General features: G+C 45.1%; 1 protein-coding gene across 5 annotated transcripts in view; it reads right to left on the bottom strand.

The window, feature by feature from the left end:
• The window catches only part of LOC100347948 (zinc finger protein 84), a 30,909-nt gene extending 11,688 nt beyond the window's left edge, over nt 1-19,221 (bottom strand). For 2 of the 5 annotated variants that reach the window (XM_070065657.1, XM_070065658.1), the window contains exon 1: nt 18,956-19,196. Coding sequence is in view for 2 of the 5 variants with exons in the window: in XM_070065655.1 (XP_069921756.1) it covers nt 17,928-18,106; nt 18,956-19,206 (430 nt within the window). In the remaining 3 variants the exon portion in view is untranslated. Of the gene's footprint in view, nt 1-13,495; nt 15,179-17,927; nt 18,107-18,955 lie in introns of those variants that run through there. The other 3 variants (XM_070065655.1, XM_070065659.1, XM_070065656.1) reach the window with 3 other exon arrangements.
• Nucleotides 19,222-19,495: the final 274 nt, after the last annotated feature.

The raw sequence follows: 19,495 nt of genomic DNA, 5'->3' as shown, positions 1-19,495 counted from the left end.
AAACCATACATAGCATTAGGATCAAAAGTAAAGACATGCTCAAGGCAATCTTCTACAGCAATACTTATTTGAAGCTGGTGACAGCTTCTGAAATTGACCTGAAAAATAATTTTTTTTTTTTTTTTTTTTTTTAATTAAGTGTGACACAACCGAAAAAACACTAGCCAAACGTTAGGGTGATGTCATCTGCAAATCACATTACACTACTCAAACCATTTATCTTCTGAAATACAAATTTGTTTCATCTTTTTTACATGCAGAGACCCTGGCAAACCCTCCTTGAACTACCAGGAAGAACTATTAGGATACAGGGGGAAGCAGCATAGCCTAGATACCAAATATATGGCAGACTAGGTATCACAGACCTCCATTTCTGGATATCATGATACTGGAATGAAGTAATAGGCATGTGGTAGGAAGCAATGTAGACTGTGATTCTCAGACATGAGAGGTTATCCCTCTACCCCAGACCACACACTTGAGACCACTTAAATAAGTAACATTTGCAGGCCCTTGCCTGTCTTTCTAATCCATTCACAACTTTCTTTTGAAAGCTGGTCCAGAGCTTCCACTAACATCCAATCTTTGATAATTTATGGATGAGGTAAGGTAATATCAATTAAATCTTGTTCACTCTGGTCAGTATGATCAATAACTCCTTGGACCATGCAAAGCTAGGATCTTCACATTTCAGTGACTCTTTTATCTCTGTTCTAAAGCCTTAAGGCATTGTCTCAAAGAGCATCAAGTGGCATTCTGTCAGAAATGATTCCTATTTTTACAGCTCCCTTCTCCAAGTATCATAAAAACTACTCACTTCCAAAGGAAATGGGGCTGTCACCCAGTACCCAAACTTCCATATTCCTGGAAACTAGATCTTACATAAACCTCTATAACCTCAAATGAGTAGTGCTGGGCCGGCTACCCAGTGCAGAAAACCAGAAACTTCACTTGGAGAAAATACACCATCAAACCCCACAAATGCAACTGCACACACCTCACAGTGATTTCTCAGGAAATGCTGGGGCATTTCACGAGTACTGCTAATACACTCACCTTACAGATGGGTAAACAGTGACAGAGGTGCAATCTACATTCACTCCATACACATTTCATCTCAAATGGCCTGAACACCCATCTCCATCCTATAGCCATCTTTGATGAAGCAGACTGTCTACAGAACTTTTGGAACCACCCTCTGTACACAAGGAGACACACTGTTCTTTTGTCAGACACACCATCTTCTGACAAAAAAATCCTTGAAAATTCAATCTTATTGACCTTTTCTCCAGCTCTAGAACTGAGGTTTACCACTGGTGTCCCTTTCTGGACCAGCCAAGATCTATGGGGTGCACTGAATGACAGATCCTAACACCTCATATCTATGACTGTCAGCTATGCCACTGAGAGAAAGGCACCTGTCCTGCTCTTCAAGGTTCCTTTTACCTCCACGCTAACATTCAAAGACACAGAAACCAACTACACAGTTCCTGTGCAATATGAGGACAATTCCAGGGCCAGGAGTTCTATGAAGATGGTGGCAGTGGTTGGAATAGCACATGAAAAACCAGAATTGAATGACATTTGGGTAGTAAATCAGTGAACAGGAATCCTCTGTCTCTAAGTCTCTTAAATAAATAAGAAAAATTCATGGGGCCAGCACCATGGCTCACTTGGTTAATCCTCCGCCTGCGGCGCCAGCATCCCATATGGGCACCGGGTTCTAGTCCCAGTTGCTCCTCGTCCAGTCCAGCTCTCTGCTGTGGCCCAGGAGGGCAGTGGAGGATGGCCCAAGTGCTTGGGTTCCTGCACCCACATAGGAGACCAGGAAGCACCTGGCTCCTGGCTTCGGATCAGCATGTAGTGGCCATTTAGGGGGTGAACCAATGGAAGGAAGACCATTCTTTCTGTCTCTCTCTCTCTAACTCTGCGGGAGGGAGGGAGGGAGGGAGGGAAGGAAGGAGGGAAGGAGGGAAGGAGGGAAGGAGGGAAGGAGGGAAGGAGGGAAGGAAGGAAGGAAGGAAGGAAGGAAGGAAGGAAGGAAGGAGTGAGTAACAAGAACCTAAAATGACTTAGGCTTATGTCCTTGTTCCATCAATCCTGACTCTGAGTATAGATAAGGAGATGCGGCACTGGTCTATTTTTGGCTACTCCTGCTGATACAGAGCATTGACATGGGGTGGGGTATCTATGCTCTGGATTGGATTGATTGAAGAAGAGCACTCTTGTGTTGTTCCAGCATGATGGCTTGAAATATAGAAGTCATAAGCGCCTGTAACGATCTTTGAAATGTCAATTATACATGGTAGGAATAGGAGCACTATGATTATGAGGCTGAAAGGAGAAATTATAAACATTGCCCATGGAAAAGATGGTCAAAATGAGGCAGGACAATGGGGATATAGGAAAGCAAGAGTCCTGCACATAGCGTGAAGACAGTGTATGCCTGAACACTTCTGTTTTATTTAGTGTGTTTGTGCTGGCAAGGAGCTATACGATGTGGTTAGTCTGGCCTGCTTTTAGTCCTGGGCTCCCTCATTTCCTCCCTCTGCTTATGGAAACCCAGGTTGCTTTCAGGAGTTAAGGCAAGGACTGCTCTGACTTCTTCAAGCTGAAGAGGGGTGAAGTAGGGACCTGTGCTCAAGACAGGCTTCCAGCAGAAGGCGGAAATTGTCTCCTTTCAAGGTTTCATGTGCATGGCCATCTAGAATTTCACTGCTTCAAATCTGGAGGAAATGAATCTAACAAGCAGATTAGATATACAGGGTCCAAAACTAAGAGAAGAGTCATTAGAAAATCTAAGAAAGGTGCTGTCCAAACAAGGAGGGAGTTTTCCCATTGAGAGGCAAACAGAAACTGACAAGAGGGGCTTCATAATAATCATGTGGGTGTTAAGGACTGGCCAGGTATATGCAAGGCCCAGACCTATTATCTCTTCACGTGTGATATTGGAAGAGACATCATAAGGGAGGTATGAACCCCCTTAGAAGACACCCTGTTGACTTCCATTAGCTACCTGGCCTGGGAGAAGAGCTGACCTGAATAGGTTAGTCCTGAATAGGTGACAAATCTAAAAGGAAACTTACAGCTCTGCCTGCAATGTTAATGACCCTAGGCCATCCCCTCAATGGCAGTGGTTATTTAGGAAGTTGGGCAGAGTAAAGGGCTTTTTCAGTTTAGGGAGGGCAGTAGGGTTTGCAGCTCTGACCCAAGAGTCCTTCAACCTCCAGGGCAGTTCTGTTTCTAGTGTCCTTGCTCTTGGCAGAGCTGACAGGGCTCTTCAGGAGCCAGTTTCTGTTACAACAGCTGTTTGCCCAGTGCCCTGACTCCTCATATTGAAAACAGGTCCCAACTGGGGGTGGACTGGCCTTGTTGGGTCTCCTTGACGGCAGATCACCACATAAAGCAGCGATTAATTGCCCTGCCACTTATCCTTACATTGCTCCCGCTGCCCAATTCCAAAGAATTCGGACATTTGATTTTTGAATACCTGCCAAAGACCCAAGAAGACTTAGAATAGCTAGTAGAAATAGGAGTTCTTAACAATATAATATAGACCAGACTTGATCATTGTTTCAAGGTGATCAAATGCTTTAGGATGAGTGTATATTCAAACAAATCACAACTCTTTTAATAAAAAAAAAAAAAAAACAGCTATTTTTAAACAATCAGAACTTAGGGAGACAGAGAATATAAAGATTACCTCAACAGGATACAAAATTGATGTCTCTTTGCTCTGTCACAAAAATGGGAAATGAAAAGCTTAAATAAGTTAGGATATGGAATCATCTCATAATTTGAAATAATTTTAAGAGTCAGAAATAGGGAAGAGAGCTTATTGAAGCTGGCTAGAAAATTCACAGGGAATCACCAATTAAAAAACTATTAAAAGGATATGCTTAATATTTCAAAGTTAGAGATAAAACTATTTCTAAATATTTCTGCTTTCTTTATTCAAAGAAAATAAACTTGCAGAGGTTAACCAACTGCCAGTGTGCACACAGACCAAACACTTGGCAGAGGGCCCAGACCCCAGCAGGCTGGGCCTTTTTATATCTTAGTTAGTAGGTGGAGGTGAGCTTCTCCATACAGGTTTTTCAAGTTTTTTGTGGGCTGTCAAACCTAGAGAAGAATGCAGAGGGTGGGGTGGGAAACAATACAGGATGTGAGAATGAACTGGTCTCTTGAAAGAAGGGGCATGGGTAATAAGAACCTAAAATGAATGAAGCTTATGTTCTAGTTTTATCACAAGCCAAACCCAAGAGCCCAGAACTCCATCTGGGTTCCCACATGGGTGGCAGGGACCCAAGCACTTGGACCATATTCTGCTACTGTCCCAGGTACATTAACAGGGAGCTCAATTGGAAGTGGAACAGCTGGGACTTCAACCAACACTCAGGTGGAATTGCTTGCATTGTAGGTGGTGGCTTAACCAACTGTGCTACAACAGTGTCCCTGATACTGACATATCATTAACTAAAGTCTATATATTTTTTTCATTTCAAATTATCATTTTAAAATCAGAATCTAGATCTTTTAATTATAAAAATAATACATGTGGGCAGTACTGTGATCCTGTAGGTTAAGCTGCTATCTGGAATACCAGCATCCCATAACAGAAAGCCTAAAATTAGTCCTGGCTGCTCTTCTGTTCCAGCTGCCTAGTAATCCAGCTTCCTGGTAATGCACCTGGGAAGACAGAGGAAGATGGCCCAAATGCTTGGAGCCCCATCACCTATATGGGAGACCTAGATGTGGATTAAATACATGGAAATTGTTCTTTTTATTAATAAATACAAATGTTTAAAACATTTTTTTTTCTTTTACTGCATCACTACTGCCTTAATCCAGCACTCTAAGAACAGAATCCAAAGTCAGGCATAGGTTGCAGTGTGGGGCACAGTGGAAAGGGCAGCAACAGCCCTATTTCTCTAACAGCAACTGCTATACCCCAACTTCTGATCCAGCAAACTTCTACCCACCACCCAAAATCAGCTTCATAAAGCAAACCACTGGAGCCAGTGCTGTGGCACATAGGGTTAAAGCCCTAGCCTGAAGTACTGGTGTCCCATATGGATGCCAGTTCGAGTTCTGGCTGATCCACTTCTGACTCAGCTCTCTGCAATGGCCTGGAAAAGCAGAAGAAGATGGCCCAAGTCCTTGGGCCCCTGCATCTGCAAGAAGAGACCGAGCTCCTGGCTTTGGATCAGCTCAGCTCCGGCCATTGTGGCCATCTGAGAAGTGAACCAGAGGATGGAAGACCTCCCTTTGCCTCTGCCTCTGTCTCCCTGTAACTCTACTTTTCAAATAAATAAATCTTTAAAAATAAAAATAAAATAAATGACTTGGGGGAAGGCTCAGAGAAAATCAATGACCCCATTATCTCTGCCTACGAAGAATTTTAGAAACCAGCATACTGTTAAGAAAGTGAGTTTATGGCCAACCTACGAATAAAGAATGAATAAAGGATCTAAAGTTATGAGGCAGTTTGGGGATTTATGAGCACTACAGTGAAATGCAGATGATGGAAAGGGATGGATCCCAGAATGGGAACTAAAGTAGGCAGCCCAGACAGCAATGATCAACCAGCTCTTAAGTTGAGATTTATGAGTATTAGCAAAGTGTATAAATGAGTTCTGCATACAGCAACAGTAATTTTTTGGTCCATGGACACAAGGCAAAGCACAATTTTTTCCCAATTTTTATCTATTAGTTTTTCATTTCATTTGAAAGGCAGGGGGAGAAAGAGAGACAGAGATCATTTATTTCCTCCATTTGCTGGTACATCTCCAATTGCCCTCAACAGCTGGGAATGTGCCAGCCTGCAGCCAGGATCATGAAACCCCATCCAGGCCTGAGTGAGTTCAGCTGATCCTGAGGACACAGAATCCTCAGTGATACTTGCCTTTATTAAAGACAAATCTCAGTACAAAATAACACCCCTTACTAAAGCTTTTGGGATCTGAGAGAAAACTTTAAATATATCACAGATGAGAGTGAAACATTAATACAGAGGCTGCTGTGAGCCAACAGGTTTCCTGCCTACCTTAGAATCAGCCTGGTCACTAGGAAAAACAAGGAAAGAGGGCCAAGCAAAGCCATTTGGGACCTGTGAGCAGAGTCCATCTCCAGAGTGAGCAAGAAGGAAGAGCCAGTCGTGGGCAGTTCTGAGCTTCCTTGGCTCTGAGATGGGTACACAAACTAGCCAACTCCAATTTAGGCTGAAGTGAGCAGACTGGCAGGCTGGCCAAAGATTGTGTCAAGAGGCCAATGCTGTGGCAAAGTGGGCAAAGCTGCAACCCACAGTGCCAGATTCCCTTATGGGTACCAGTTTGAGTCCTGGCTACTCCAATTCTGATCCAGCTCTTTGCTATGGCCTGAGAAAGCAGAAGACAGCCCCAATCCTTGGGCCCCTACACCTGTGTGGGAGATCTGGAGGCTTCTGGCTCCTGGCTTCAGATCAGCCCAGCTCCAACTATTCCAACCACTTAGGGAGTGAATCGGCAGATGGAGGACTTTCTCTTTCTACCTCTCTGCAACTCTGCCTTACAAACAAATAAATAAGTATTTAAAAAAAAAAAAAAAAAAAAAAAAAAGAAGAGGAAGAAGGAAGAAGATTGTGTCACTTATTCAGAAATCTGGATATAAGAGTGGCCTAAAAAGAACCATCAAGAGATGCACACAACAGAAACCAGGGTGCTAAGAGGGTAATAAATGCACAGATTCTAGCCCAAGACAGCAGACAATGCCAACCTTCTCTTCTGTTGTAAAGTTTCCTTATTTTATTTTAAAGGGCTTGGGGAACATATCTGTAGACAATTCATACGTAAGACAAACAAGGACTATTCATAATTGGTCTATAAATATTAGCATTATTTCCCTGAGCAATGAGCATTGGGGAGGGACAATTAAAGAGAACTACTTCAGACCCCTTCCTAGGAAATTCTGCATTGTACATGAAACTCTTCTTACAAACCACTTCTGTCATTTTCCATTTAAAAACAATAGAATCTTTTTTTCTACATTCCATGCTGGATAGACTTAGTGTCTCTGAATCAATAGCTCATGATTTTTATCATTTTACTGTTGTTATTTGTATTATTTTTCCAGGGGAAATAATTTACCCCTGAAGAAGTTCTTTTTTTCCACAGAGTCCAACAGCTGCCTTGGGATGGACAAGCAAGCAAACTGGAGTTATCTTCTACAGAAAAATGCAACCTGAAACAAAGAACTCCAGTCCATCAGTCCCCCGGTTTAAGCAAAGGGCACATGTGCATTATTCCAGGTCTGCACCCCTTTTCACCCTGCTCACATGTGGACTATGTGCATAGGGATGTAGAGTGACAGCCAGGAGTGGCTGCAACAGAAGTGGTCAGTGTTTCCATTATAAACTGATTTTAGCCAGCGCCGCAGCTCACTAGGTTAATCCTCTGCCTGTGGCGCCGGCAGCCCAGGTTCTAGTCCCAGTTGGGGCACCGGTTCTATCCCAGTTGCTCCTCTTCCAGTCCAGCTCTCTGCTGTGGCCCAGGAGAACAATGGAGAATGGCCCAAGTCCTTGGGACCTGCACCCACATGGGAGACCAGGAGGAAGCACCTGGCTCCTGGCTTCAGATCAGTGCAGCACGCCGGCCATAGCAGCCATTTGGGGGGTGAACCAATGGAGGGAAGACCGTTCTCTCTGTCTCTCTCACTGTCTAACTCTGCCTGTCAAATAAATAAAATAAACTGATTTTAATGACCTCGAATTCAGTCATAAAACTTATGCTCTTAGCAAGGGACGCACACAGCCATATTCATCTTCTATCAAAACTCTATGGTGAGCTGTTTATTTAGGAGTGTCTTTCTGGATTTAATTACATCAGTTCTCTACTGCTTATAAAAATATCTAGATAAAAACTCTAAAAAGTGTGTCAGTTACATCAGAAACTATTTTAAAGAAATTAATTCTAAGGGCCAGCACTGTGGCACAGTGTTATGGTAAAGTTACTGCCTGCAGTGCTGGCATCCCATATGGGAGCTGGTTCAAGTCCTGGCTGCTCCACTTCCGATCCAGCTCTCTGCTGTGGCCTGGCAAAGCAGTGGAAAATGGACCAAGTCCTTGGACCCCTGTACCCGCATGGGAGACCTGGAAGAAGCTTCTGGCTTTGGAATGGCGCAGCTCCGGCCGTTGCAGCCAATTGAGGAGTGAAGCAGTGGATGGAAGACCTCTCTCTGCCTCTGCCTCTCCTTCTCTCTCTGCCTCTGCCTCTCCTTCTCTCTCTGTGTAACTCCTACTTCAAATAAATAAACTTTAAAAAAAAAAAAAAAGAAATTCTAAATTAAAAATGACCTGTGTCCTATTTGTGCTTTTTAATACTTCTCAACCTCTCTGGCCTTCCCCTCCAACTTCAACTCTCACCCTCACCCCCTTTCAGCATCTCTGCCCCACATGCCCCTGGAACTTCCTCTGTTTACAGCAGTCTTGTAGGCTGCCATTCAATTATGTGAGAAATGCTACTTATTTCAAAATGCTTCTGTAGGGCAGGCCTGAATGGCAGCTAATGGCAATAAGGAGGCTTTCTAATATCCCTTAAATATGTTGCCAGCATATGTGGGACCAGCATTGTGGAATATTAGGTAAAGCCATTGCCTGTGACACTGGCATCCCATATGGGCTATGGTTTATATCCTAGTCACCCTACTTCTAATCCAGCTCCCTGGTAATGTGCCTGGCAAAGTATGACAGGATAGCCCAAGTGCTTGTGGCCCTGCCTCTGCATGGGAGACTTGGATGCATCTCCTGGCTCCTGCTTTGACCTAGCCCAGTCCTGGCTGTTTGGACCACTGAGGAAGTGAACCTCTCTCTCTCTGTCTCTGTGTGTGGTGGGAATGTGGGTATCGTTCCATTTTTCTAACTCTGCCTTTCAAATAAATTAATAAACTTTTTTTTTTAAAAGAAGTGTTTTTAAAAAGGGGTCCACACTATGGCACAGTTAGTTAAAAAAATGGCCTGCAGCACCATCATCCCATATAGGTATCAGTTTATGTCCTGGTGGCTCAACTTCCCATCTAGCTCCCTAATAACGGCATGGGAAAACAGCAGAGAATGTCCCAAGTCCCTGGGCCCCTGCAGCCACAGCAGAGATCTGGCTCCTGGCTCCTGGCCTCAGTCTAGGCCAGCCCAGGCTGTTACGGCTATATGGGGAATGAACCAGCATATAGAAGATCTCTATCCTAGAAAAAAAGAAAATTAAAATTAAAAAGAAACAAAACATTCCCTGTCATTCTGCCTTTGTACTTAAAAAAGTTTCAAAAAATTAAAAAAACCAAAGCTGACCATAAATATTCTGACTCAAGCTGACATATGATGAAGCCAAGAAAGCTACTGCTGACTTTGTCTAGCGCCTCCTCAATCCCTTCCTGCAGAAAAACCATTTCTCTTGCTTTCCAAGCACTCAAAACCAAAAGAACCAATGCTAACCAGTATAACTCTGTTTAAGGCCGCTTCAGTATTGAAGGAAAAGAAAAGGAGCAAGAGGCACAAACCCAGTCCAGTTAGAGATGGTCACAAAGGGAACTTCAGATACTGCAGTGCTGCACAAACACTCTCAGTCAGACACAGCCATAGGCTTTCTGCCTGTACACTGGAAGGAGAACACAGAGCACTCCACAAGGTAGGAACACAATGAACAAAATTTCCCCACCCTGCTGATCACAATCTCAAGAATGTCTTGATCAAAATTCCATTTCACTTCAAAAAATAGACTGCATGAATTTTTCTCCACTCAGATGTACTCCTGTGTAAAGAATCAATGTCCGTGGGGGATGGAACCACCACACAATGAAAACCAGACAAAAACAGAGTTTTTTGTGCTCTGAAGGGAATGGACAACATCTATGAGTTCTGAATTGAATAAAAGTTCTGAATTGACTAAAAATATTCCTCCTGCTCTAGAAGTCTGATACATGTTTGGGCTAAAAAGATAGAAACATAGAAACCAGCTGAATCTGTTAGGTGGGGGGAAAAAAAGGAATATTGGTCTCCAGTAACTACTTTGTGGTATATTATCTTTGAGGATTTCATTTTCTATTTATATTTTTAAGAAACAAAATGGATGAGCCAGTTCCACCCTATCACATAGCAGCTTTAAGAACCAATAATCACATAACAGCTAGCCTTGATCACTTATTTCCCACTCAACAAATGACAACCAGACTAAAGTAGAACAGTGTAACACAATGCTGACACCTGTTCAACAGGCATCTTGACACACAAGTAACAGAAGGGGAATGGTGGGGTTGGTATTGTGACACAGTGAGTTAATCTACCACCACCTCAAATGTGTGTGGCATCCCATGAGTGTCAGTTTAAGATTTATTTATTTGAAAATTGTAGTTGCACAGAAAGAGAGACAGAGAGGGGATGACATTGTGGTGTAGCAGGTAAAGCCACCACCTGCAATGCTGGCATCCCATATAGGCACCAGTTCATGTCCCAGCTGCTCCACTTCTGATCCAGCTCCCTGCTAATGGCCTGGGAATAGAATAAAGTCCAAGTACTTGCTTGGGCCACTGCCATCCATGTGGGAGACATGATGAAGCTCGTGGCTGCTGGTATGGGCCTGGCCAGGGCCTAGCCCAGCCTTGGCTATTGCAACCATCTGGGGAGTGAACCAGCAGATGGATGATCTTTCTCTCTCTTTCTGTAACTCTGCCTTTCAAATAAATAAATATATTCTAAGGGAGACAGAGAAAGAGGGAGAGAGAGACAAAGATCTTCCATCTGCCGGTTGATGGCATCCAGGGCTGAGTCAGGTGGAAGTCAGGAGCCAGGAGCTTCATCCAGGTCTCCCACATAAATGGCAGGGACCCAAACACTTAAGCCAGCCTCTGCTCTTTTCCCAGACCATTAGCAGGGAACTGGATCATAAGTGGAGCAACTGAGACATGAACCATCACCCATTTTGGATGCCAGAATTGCAGGCAGTGGATTATGCCAAAAGGCTGGCCCCATGAGTGAGAGTTTAAATCAAAGCTGCACCATCTCTGATCCATCTCCCTGTTAATGCACTTGGGGAAGAAGCAGAAGATAGTTCAAGTATTTGGGCCCCGACTCTTAACATGGGAGATTCAGATGGAGTTTCAGGCTCCAGGCTTTCAATTTACCCAGTCCTGTTTGTTGTGGCCATGTGAGGAGTGAACCAACAGATGCAAGATCCTCATCCGTCTGTCTCTCCCTCTTTCTCTGTAAATCTATATTTAAGCCGGCGCCGTGGCTCACTTGGCTAATCCTCTGCCTGCGGTGCTGGAATCCCATATGGGCCCTAGGTTCTAGTCCTGGTTGCTTCTCTTCCACCCCAGCTCTCCACTGTGGCCGGGAAGACAGTGGAGGATGGCCCAAGTGCTTGGGTTCCTGCACCCACATAGGAGACCAGGAAGAAGCACCTGAGCACCTGGCTCCTGGCTTCGGATTGGTGTAGCTCTGGCCGTAGCAACAATTTGGGGGGTGAACCAAGGGAAGGAAGACTTTTCTCTCTGTCTCTCCCTCTCACTGTCCATAATTCTACCTGTGAAATTAAAAAAAAAATAAATAAATAAAAAAAATAAAATTTTTAATTTTTACCAAAAAAAAGGAGGGGGGTGAAACATATTTCAAAACAGAAGATGAGAGGTTTACAAGGCAGGTAAATTTTATGATGACTTTTATTGAAAAGTTACACTGAGTATAGGCAGATCCCTTTTAGTGCAGTCAAGTTAATCCAGTGCCTAACTCAAGGAAACAATCTGAGGAACATGTACTGACAGAGGAGAGAGCTGAAATGTCTTCATCATACTCTCCTCAGCATTATAGAGAAGGAACAAAGGGTACTAATGTGTGGTTGTAAAGAGGGTGGAAGCACAAAAATTTTAGAAGAGGTAGAAACAAAGTTCAGATACAACTTGCTGAAGAAAATAAAATGAAGTAAAAGTTGAAAAAGCATCAGTTTATCAATTTTCATGAGGATCCAGGAACACTGCCCTGTCTACCCACAGCCTAAATGCTTCCTGATACATTTTCTGGTTAAATTCATGCAGGAGACTGTAGGACTCAGCAATCCAAGTCTCCAAGTGCCAAATAAAGGTTTAGTTCTCACTATGGGCAGGTGTAACCCAACCAGGCACTTGGAAAATATAAGAAAAACTTTTCCACAAACAGAAACCTAACATATCAAACAGTCACACAGAACAATGTGTCTAGCACTCAAAGTGAGCCCCAGGATAAGCACTCATCAAATCTGTTAGGTCGGGGGACTGGAGCTATGGAGAGTGGATAAAGTCGCTGCCAACAATGGGCACTGGTTGGAGTCCCGGCTGCTCCCCTTCTGATCCAGCTCTCTGCTATGGCCCTAGGAAAGTAGAAGATGGTCCAAGAACTTGGGCCTCTACACCCACGTGGGAGACCCGGAAGAAGCACTTGGCTCCTGACTTTGGATCGGCGCAGCTCCAGCCATTGTGGCCACCTGGGGAGTGAACTAGTGGGTGGAAGATCTCAATCTCTTGCTCTCTCTCTCTGCCTCTCTCTAACTCTGCCTTCAAATAAATAAATAAATCTATTAAAAAGTCATTAAAAAAAAAAAAAAACTGTCAGGTCCCAAGAGAAGTCAGTTTTCCAGTGCTGAAGTCAAAATGAAAACATAATCACTTAAAATACTTTATGCTGACTGATAACATCTTTGTCCTTCTCTGAAAAATAGCTCAAAGTGGAAAAGGGCTGAGAACTGTGTAAATAGAATCATGCAATCTGCTGGATGTGAACCAATGGAAAAGCTGGGGAATAATACCAAGAGCAGAGAAACATAATCAGAAAAGCAATGAAATGAGGGATGATGAGTTTCCTCAGCCCTTCTCCTCCATCAAATTCCCTAGAAAGCTACACTTGCTAATACAGTGGCATTCACTGCACTGTCAGAGGGTTGGAAGTTAAACAAGTTGTCCACCTTGAAGATGCCCAGTGTGAGTCCATCAGAGTCCCCTTCAATGGCCACTGTCACACAAGAAGCAGTCTTCCCAGGTTAGGAGGCCACATAGCATCTTAGATGAAGGCAGTGACTATTCCTGGGCAAACGTCTCCTTTGTAGACCAGCAGAAACAGCCAAGAGAAAAAGAGGGGAAGAAAGGAGAGAAAAAAATGCAATCTCCAAGTAGTGGAGACTCCACCCTTCTGGCTTACAGATGCTCAGGCAAGAGATACCACAGGCCTTAGGAACAGTGGGCAGCAGCAGCACACCATGGTCACTCAGAGAAATCAGACAGCTTCCTGTGGCCTACACATAGCTGGCTTTGGTCTATACACATTCCAAGCAAAATTCACCTGAGTCAAGCAAAGAAAAAGAGTTACAAAAACCTTCAAGTACATTATCCCCTGAGAAATATATTATACCCATTGAAGCCAGCTCAGATGGAAGATCTATTTATTTATTTATTTGCAGGGTAGATATATAGAGAATGGGAGAGAATGAGATTTTCCATTACTGACCTAGTAAAACCAAGTCACCCAATAGAGTAGGTGAAGGTTCCATAATTTAAAGCAGCACTACTCATGGCAGACTTGATACTCAGAGACCAGTTTTGAGCTATGCAATTCCCTCAAATATGCATCCTCTCTTCATCTCCCCCAACAAGCACCAGACACTGAAGAATCCCCACATCATGAACATCTAGAAAAGAACATTTGTACATGAGTTAGTACCAATTGTACACATGGATATCTCAAGCACACTGGCCATAAACATGCATTTCCAGAAATGGTTCTCTGTGAGCCAACAGCAGCAGCATTATTTTTGATGCACATGACTCTCTGATCACACAGGATTCTGTTCTGAGAAGGATGAAAGCCATTTCAACAACATGGCTGGCATCTCTGACGGTATTTAGAAATATAATTGATGTCTGGCATGTGTTGCCTGGAAGTGCCTGTCTTTACAGGGACTGGTAATTGTAGTTATTCATCTATTCTTTTTTTAAAGATTTATTTTATTTATTTGAGAGGCAAAGTTACAGAGAGAGGGAGAGACAGAGACAGAGGTCTTCCATCCACTGTTTCACTCCCCAAATGGTTGTAAGAGCTGGACCTGGGCCCCTCCACATGGATGCAGGGGCCCAAGCACATGGGCCATCTTCCACTGCCTTCCCAGACTATTAGTAGAGAGCTGGATCACAAAAGGAGCAGCAGGGACAGGAACCAGTGCCCATACAGGATGCCAGAGCCACAAGCAGAGGCTTAACCTACTAGGGCACAGTACCAGTCCCTATTCATTCATTCATAAACAGATTAGTAAACTGCACTGGATTTGCCACTATCATTTTATAGGAGTGGGAAAGTTTTTCTGTCAAGCCCATTGGGATATTTACAACATCATCCATGGACTGTAAAAAATAACCTACTTACAAATTAGCCTTTTGTGGATTGATTATCCAGTTCCACCTGCAGTTGCCTTGGTAGGGCCAGAACTAATGATTTCATGGACCTTATATGACCCATAGGCTGGATGCTCCCCATCCTGATTTAGAGCAAAACATCAACTAAAGTTCTGACTTCTTTTGCTTTGCTTATTGGCCCAGTCAGAGCTGATGTCCAATAAAGACCCATGGAACAGCAGACTCATAAAATGACAATCGCTTTAAGTAACACGCTGACCTCAGAATCAGCCCTTAATGAATTCAGATCTGGCTGAAAAGCCCATGAGAGAATTTCAGGCATGGAAAGCTAAGACACGGTGGCAAAAAATGTTCTACATGAAGAATCTCTGTGAGACCCTAGTGGAAAGAAAGGGCCAACTAAGAAAGAGGTACTTTTCTCTGAGGAGAGGAGAGAACTTCCACTTTGCTTACGGCCTTCTCTAAATATTGACGGAGTTTGTGGTCACAAAAGGCCTTGGCAGCTCATGGCAAGAGCCTTGGGTGACCACTGATGTCATAAATAAGAGTGTTAATTGTTAAATTAACAACAGGAGTCACTGTACACTTACTCCCTATGTAGGACCTCCATCCTTAATGCATTATACTATGACAATTAACTGTAGACCATATTCTCAAACAGTATTTTATATATTGTGTGTGGGTGGGTGCAAACTGTTGAAATCTTTATTTAGTATAGTGTTGGTCTTCTGTATATAAAGTTAATTAAAAATGAATCTTAATGAAGAACAGGATGGGAGAGGGAGTAGGAGGTGGGACAGGAGAGGAGGTGGGACAGGAGAGGGGGTGGGAGGGTGGGTATAGGGGGAATAACCACTATATTGCTAAAGTTTTACCTATGAAATCTGCATTCATTAAATAAAAGCTTAAAAAAAAAGACCCATGGAACCAACTGGAATTAGAACCTTCTTTCCATTTCCCTTGTGAATTTAGAATCTGCATTCTCATAGTCATTGATTCAATTTAAAACAGTCTACTGATAGGCTAGCATTGTGGTACACTGGGTTAAGCTACCACCTACAATGCCAGATCCCGTATGAATATCAGTTTAAGTCCCAGCTGCTCCACTCCAATCCAGTTCCCTACTAATACACCTGTGAAAGGCAGCAAGTTGGTCCAACACTTGAGTTCCTCCCACCCACACGGGAATCCCTAATGGAGTTTCAAGCTTCTGGCTTCAGTCTGACCCTGCCCTGACCACTGCAGCCATTTGGGAGCTGAAAGACACCTCTGTCTCTATCTTTAACTCTGTGACACTATGTCGTTCAAATACACAAAATAAATCATTTCTAAAATGTAGTTTAAATAAGAGATGGGAGAAAGTTTATTTATTAAAGCAAGGATAGGGGCCAGCGAAGTGGCACAGTAGGTTAATCCTCTGCCTGCGGCCAGCATCCCATATGGGCGCTGGTTCTAGTCCCAGCTGCTCCTCTTCCAATCCAGCTCTCTCCTGTGGTCTGGAAAAACAATAGAAAATAGCCCAGGTACTTGGGCCTCTGCACCCACATGAGAGACTGGGAAGAAACACCTGGCTCCTGACTGCAAACAGGCACAGCTCTGGCCACTGCAGCCATTTGGGGAGTGAACTAACGGAAGGAAGACCTTTCTCTCTGTCTCTCTCTCTCTCACTGTCTATAACTCTATCGCTCAAATAAATAAATAAAAATAAAAAAATATAAATAAAGTAAGGATAACATAAGATAAATACTAGGACCCAATAACTTCAAAAACATACACTAAAATGAAATTTAATGAAACTCAAAATATAACCAAAATCATCATCTACTACAAATTATAATATTTATATTGAGAGTGATATCAGAAAAAATTAACCTCCCCTTTAAAAAAAAAAAAAACACCTAGGATTGGCATCGTGGGTTAAAGCAGCCACTTTCAGTGCTGGCATCCCACACGGGTACTGGTTCAAGACCCATCTGCTCCACTTCCAATCCAGCTCCCTGCTAATGTACCTGGGAATGTGTTTGAATCCCTGTACCCAAGTGGAAAATTAGGAAGAAGCTTCTAACTCCTGGTTTCAGCCTGGCCCAGCCCAAGCCTTGTGACCATTTAAGGAGTGAACCAATGGGTGGAAGACTGACCTCTCTGTCTCTCCCTCCCTCTCTGTAACTCTGCCTTTCAAGTAAATAAATATTAAAAAAAAAAATCTATATAATGTAGTATTTTGGCTTTTCCCTCACACTGAGAAAACTGATAAATTATAGATGAAACCTCCTGGCTTAATCCAATTCTGAGAGGATGCCTTTTCCCAACATGTGGTTAACATCAATGACTGTCATTAATGGGAAGATGGACACCATCAAACTGCTTCCTCACATGGCACCTTTCCTTAAAGACATCACTGCTACATTACCAGATTATGTCTCTCACAGGAAACATTTCTCTCTTACAAATTGTAAACAACTTGCCAGAAACTTAGAGCAGTGCAGGGAATGATGTGCCAAGAGCAGCCAGTAACCCTCAAGAGTCTAGGAATCCTGTTCTTGGCTGTTTCCAAGTCATATTAATGGGCACAAAACGTGGTTGCTCAGAAAGTGGTCTTACAGTCGTTTCATGCGTCTGAAGCAGCTCTTCCCATCAGAAACAATTAACTGTTCATTCACAAGCATTGTGGTAGACAAGGTCAAAAACAACACACTGGGGTTCAGAGTAGAAATGCTGTCACCCTAATAACCTCTTTCCAAGATTCAGTTTCTATTTTACTTCCTAGATAACCTCATTATGCTAAATGAGCTTCATAAATTAGTAATCTGGTGACAACACCACTCTAACAAAGGGATCAAAAGCAGGTAATAACAGTTGACATTCTTACTAACAGAATAAAGACGGGCTGAGGACAGAAATCGAAAAGCACCAAAATATATCATCAGCTACGTTTCCATGGCTTCAAGCTCCAGGTTAAAAAAAGAGGGATCAATCCACAAAGCTACTGAGCACCCTTCACGCTGCTCCCGCTGAGAAAAAGGCCAAACACGCAGGGCCCCAGCTGCCTGATGTGTCCCTGCGGACCCCACCAGGTTGACGAGGAGCAGGATGGGGGACCCTGGGGCAGACCCTAGTCTGATCCTCTATCACCACACCCACTGCTGGTCACCGAGCCCCTCCCCACCAGAACCCCCTCAGGATACAAACAGGAAGCTCAGCCCGATGGCATTCTGCCATCCTTGCAAAGTGGGAAGCGGGGTTATTTAAATATAGAGAACCGAAGTCTCACGGCCTTCCTTCGCTGGGCTGCGATCGGCTCTGCTTCTGCAGTTCCCCCCTCCGGTGCACAGTGAGGAGCGTTTGAGCGAGGTAGCACTGGGCTGCCGGGGAGCGGCGGTGCGAGACACAACACCCAGGTCCCAGTCCTGACCGCGCCCGAGGACGCCGCCAGGGTCACCGACAGGCAAGGACCCACGGCTAGGAGCCGCCAGCCGCCCTCGCACCCACCCCTCTCCCTCACGCATCCGCGCCCCTCCCCGTTTCCGTACCTGCCTTGGAGCAAAGCGGAGACCAGGGGACAGGGAAAGTCCGCGGCACGTGGGACCCACGGGCGCCAGACGCAGACGCACAGAGCAGCGGTTGTTTGAAAACCGTCTGGGTCGCACTTGCGGAGCGAGACAGGCGGCGAGCGTGGGAGAAGCAGCAGCCCTGCCTCTCAGAGCCCACTCTGAGGAGAACGCGAACTTCAGTTCCCAACGCCAAGCAACAGAACCAAGCAAGCGCATGCGCACATTCCTCCCCCAATGCGCTCGCGCAGACATTCGGCGCACGGAAGACGTCAGCACCTGGCGCCTCTGGGAAATGGAGTCCAGGCCGCTGCACGCTTAGATCTGCCGACCGTCCCAGGGGCTTAGGGGTGAGGGTGGGTGGGCAGACATCGAAAAACAGCAAAATAAATCCGCCACGTTTCCGGGGCCTCATACTCCGGATTGCAAAACTCTGCTAAGTAATCACGGAGGAGGGAGCCATCCCCAAACCCACTGTACACCACGCACGCTGCTCCCGCTGGGGAAACGCCGAGCACACAGGGACGCAGACGCCAGGTGTCCGCGGGGCCGGCGAGGGTCAGGATGCGGGCAGGGGGCAGATCCTAGTTTGATCCTCCTTCCCCGCCCCTCTGCCGCCTCGGGCTCCCGGCTGAACGCCACCGAGCCCCACGCGGACGGAACCGCCGCGGAATGCTGCAGGAGGCCCGGCCAGACAGCATCCCGCGGGTCATTTAAATATAGAGAAGGCGGTCTCACCGGTTCACTGTGCTCCCGCCTGCAGCTTACGCAGTGACCACACATGGTGACCTCGCTCTTGTAACCACTAACTACAGCACAGTGAGGAGCGTTTGAGCGAGGTAGCACGCGGGACCGGCCGTGGAAAACACGACACCCAGGGCCCAGCCCTGACTGCGCCCGAGGACGCCGCCAGGGTCACCGACAGGCAAGGACCCACGGCTGGGAGCCGCCAGCCGCCCTCGCACCCACCCCTCTCCCTCACGCATCCGCGCCCCTTCCCGTTTCCGTACCTGCCGTGGAGCAAAGCGGAGAGCGGGGGACAGGGAAAGTCCGCGGCACGTGGGACCCACGGGCGCCAGACGCAGACGCACAGAAGCAGCGGTTGTTCGAAAATTGCCTGGGTTGCACTTGCGAGGCAAGACAGGCGGCGAGGGTGGGAGAAGCAGCACTGCGGCCTCTCAGAACCCACTGATGAGTAAGCGAACTTCCTCCGTTCCCAACTTAAAGCCGCTTGGAGCAGCACGCGCATGCGCTTGCGCATGCGCAGCTACAGGCAATTGGAGGCCGGAAGACGTCAGAGTACCTGGCGCCTCTGGGAAATGGAGTCCAGGCCAGGGCGTTCCTAGAAAAACCAGCTGGGTTTTTGGGTGGAGGCAGACTGCGTTGGAAATAATTTATATGTTGGTAGCTGAGAAAAAAATCATTGAACTAGAATTGACACTCAAATACAGTAGTGTTTTGGAAGCAGGTTCAAAAAAGCATTTGTCAAGGATTGAGATATTTATTTTCTGCATGGTTCATATCCAAATGTTCACAACCACAATGCATCT

The sequence above is a fragment of the Oryctolagus cuniculus genome, chromosome 20 (genome assembly GCF_964237555.1).
Source record: "Oryctolagus cuniculus chromosome 20, mOryCun1.1, whole genome shotgun sequence".
Taxonomy (NCBI): Eukaryota; Metazoa; Chordata; class Mammalia; order Lagomorpha; family Leporidae; genus Oryctolagus; species Oryctolagus cuniculus.
The sequence above is the reverse complement of the archived record's forward strand: the minus strand, read 5'-3'. Positions and strand labels throughout refer to the sequence as shown.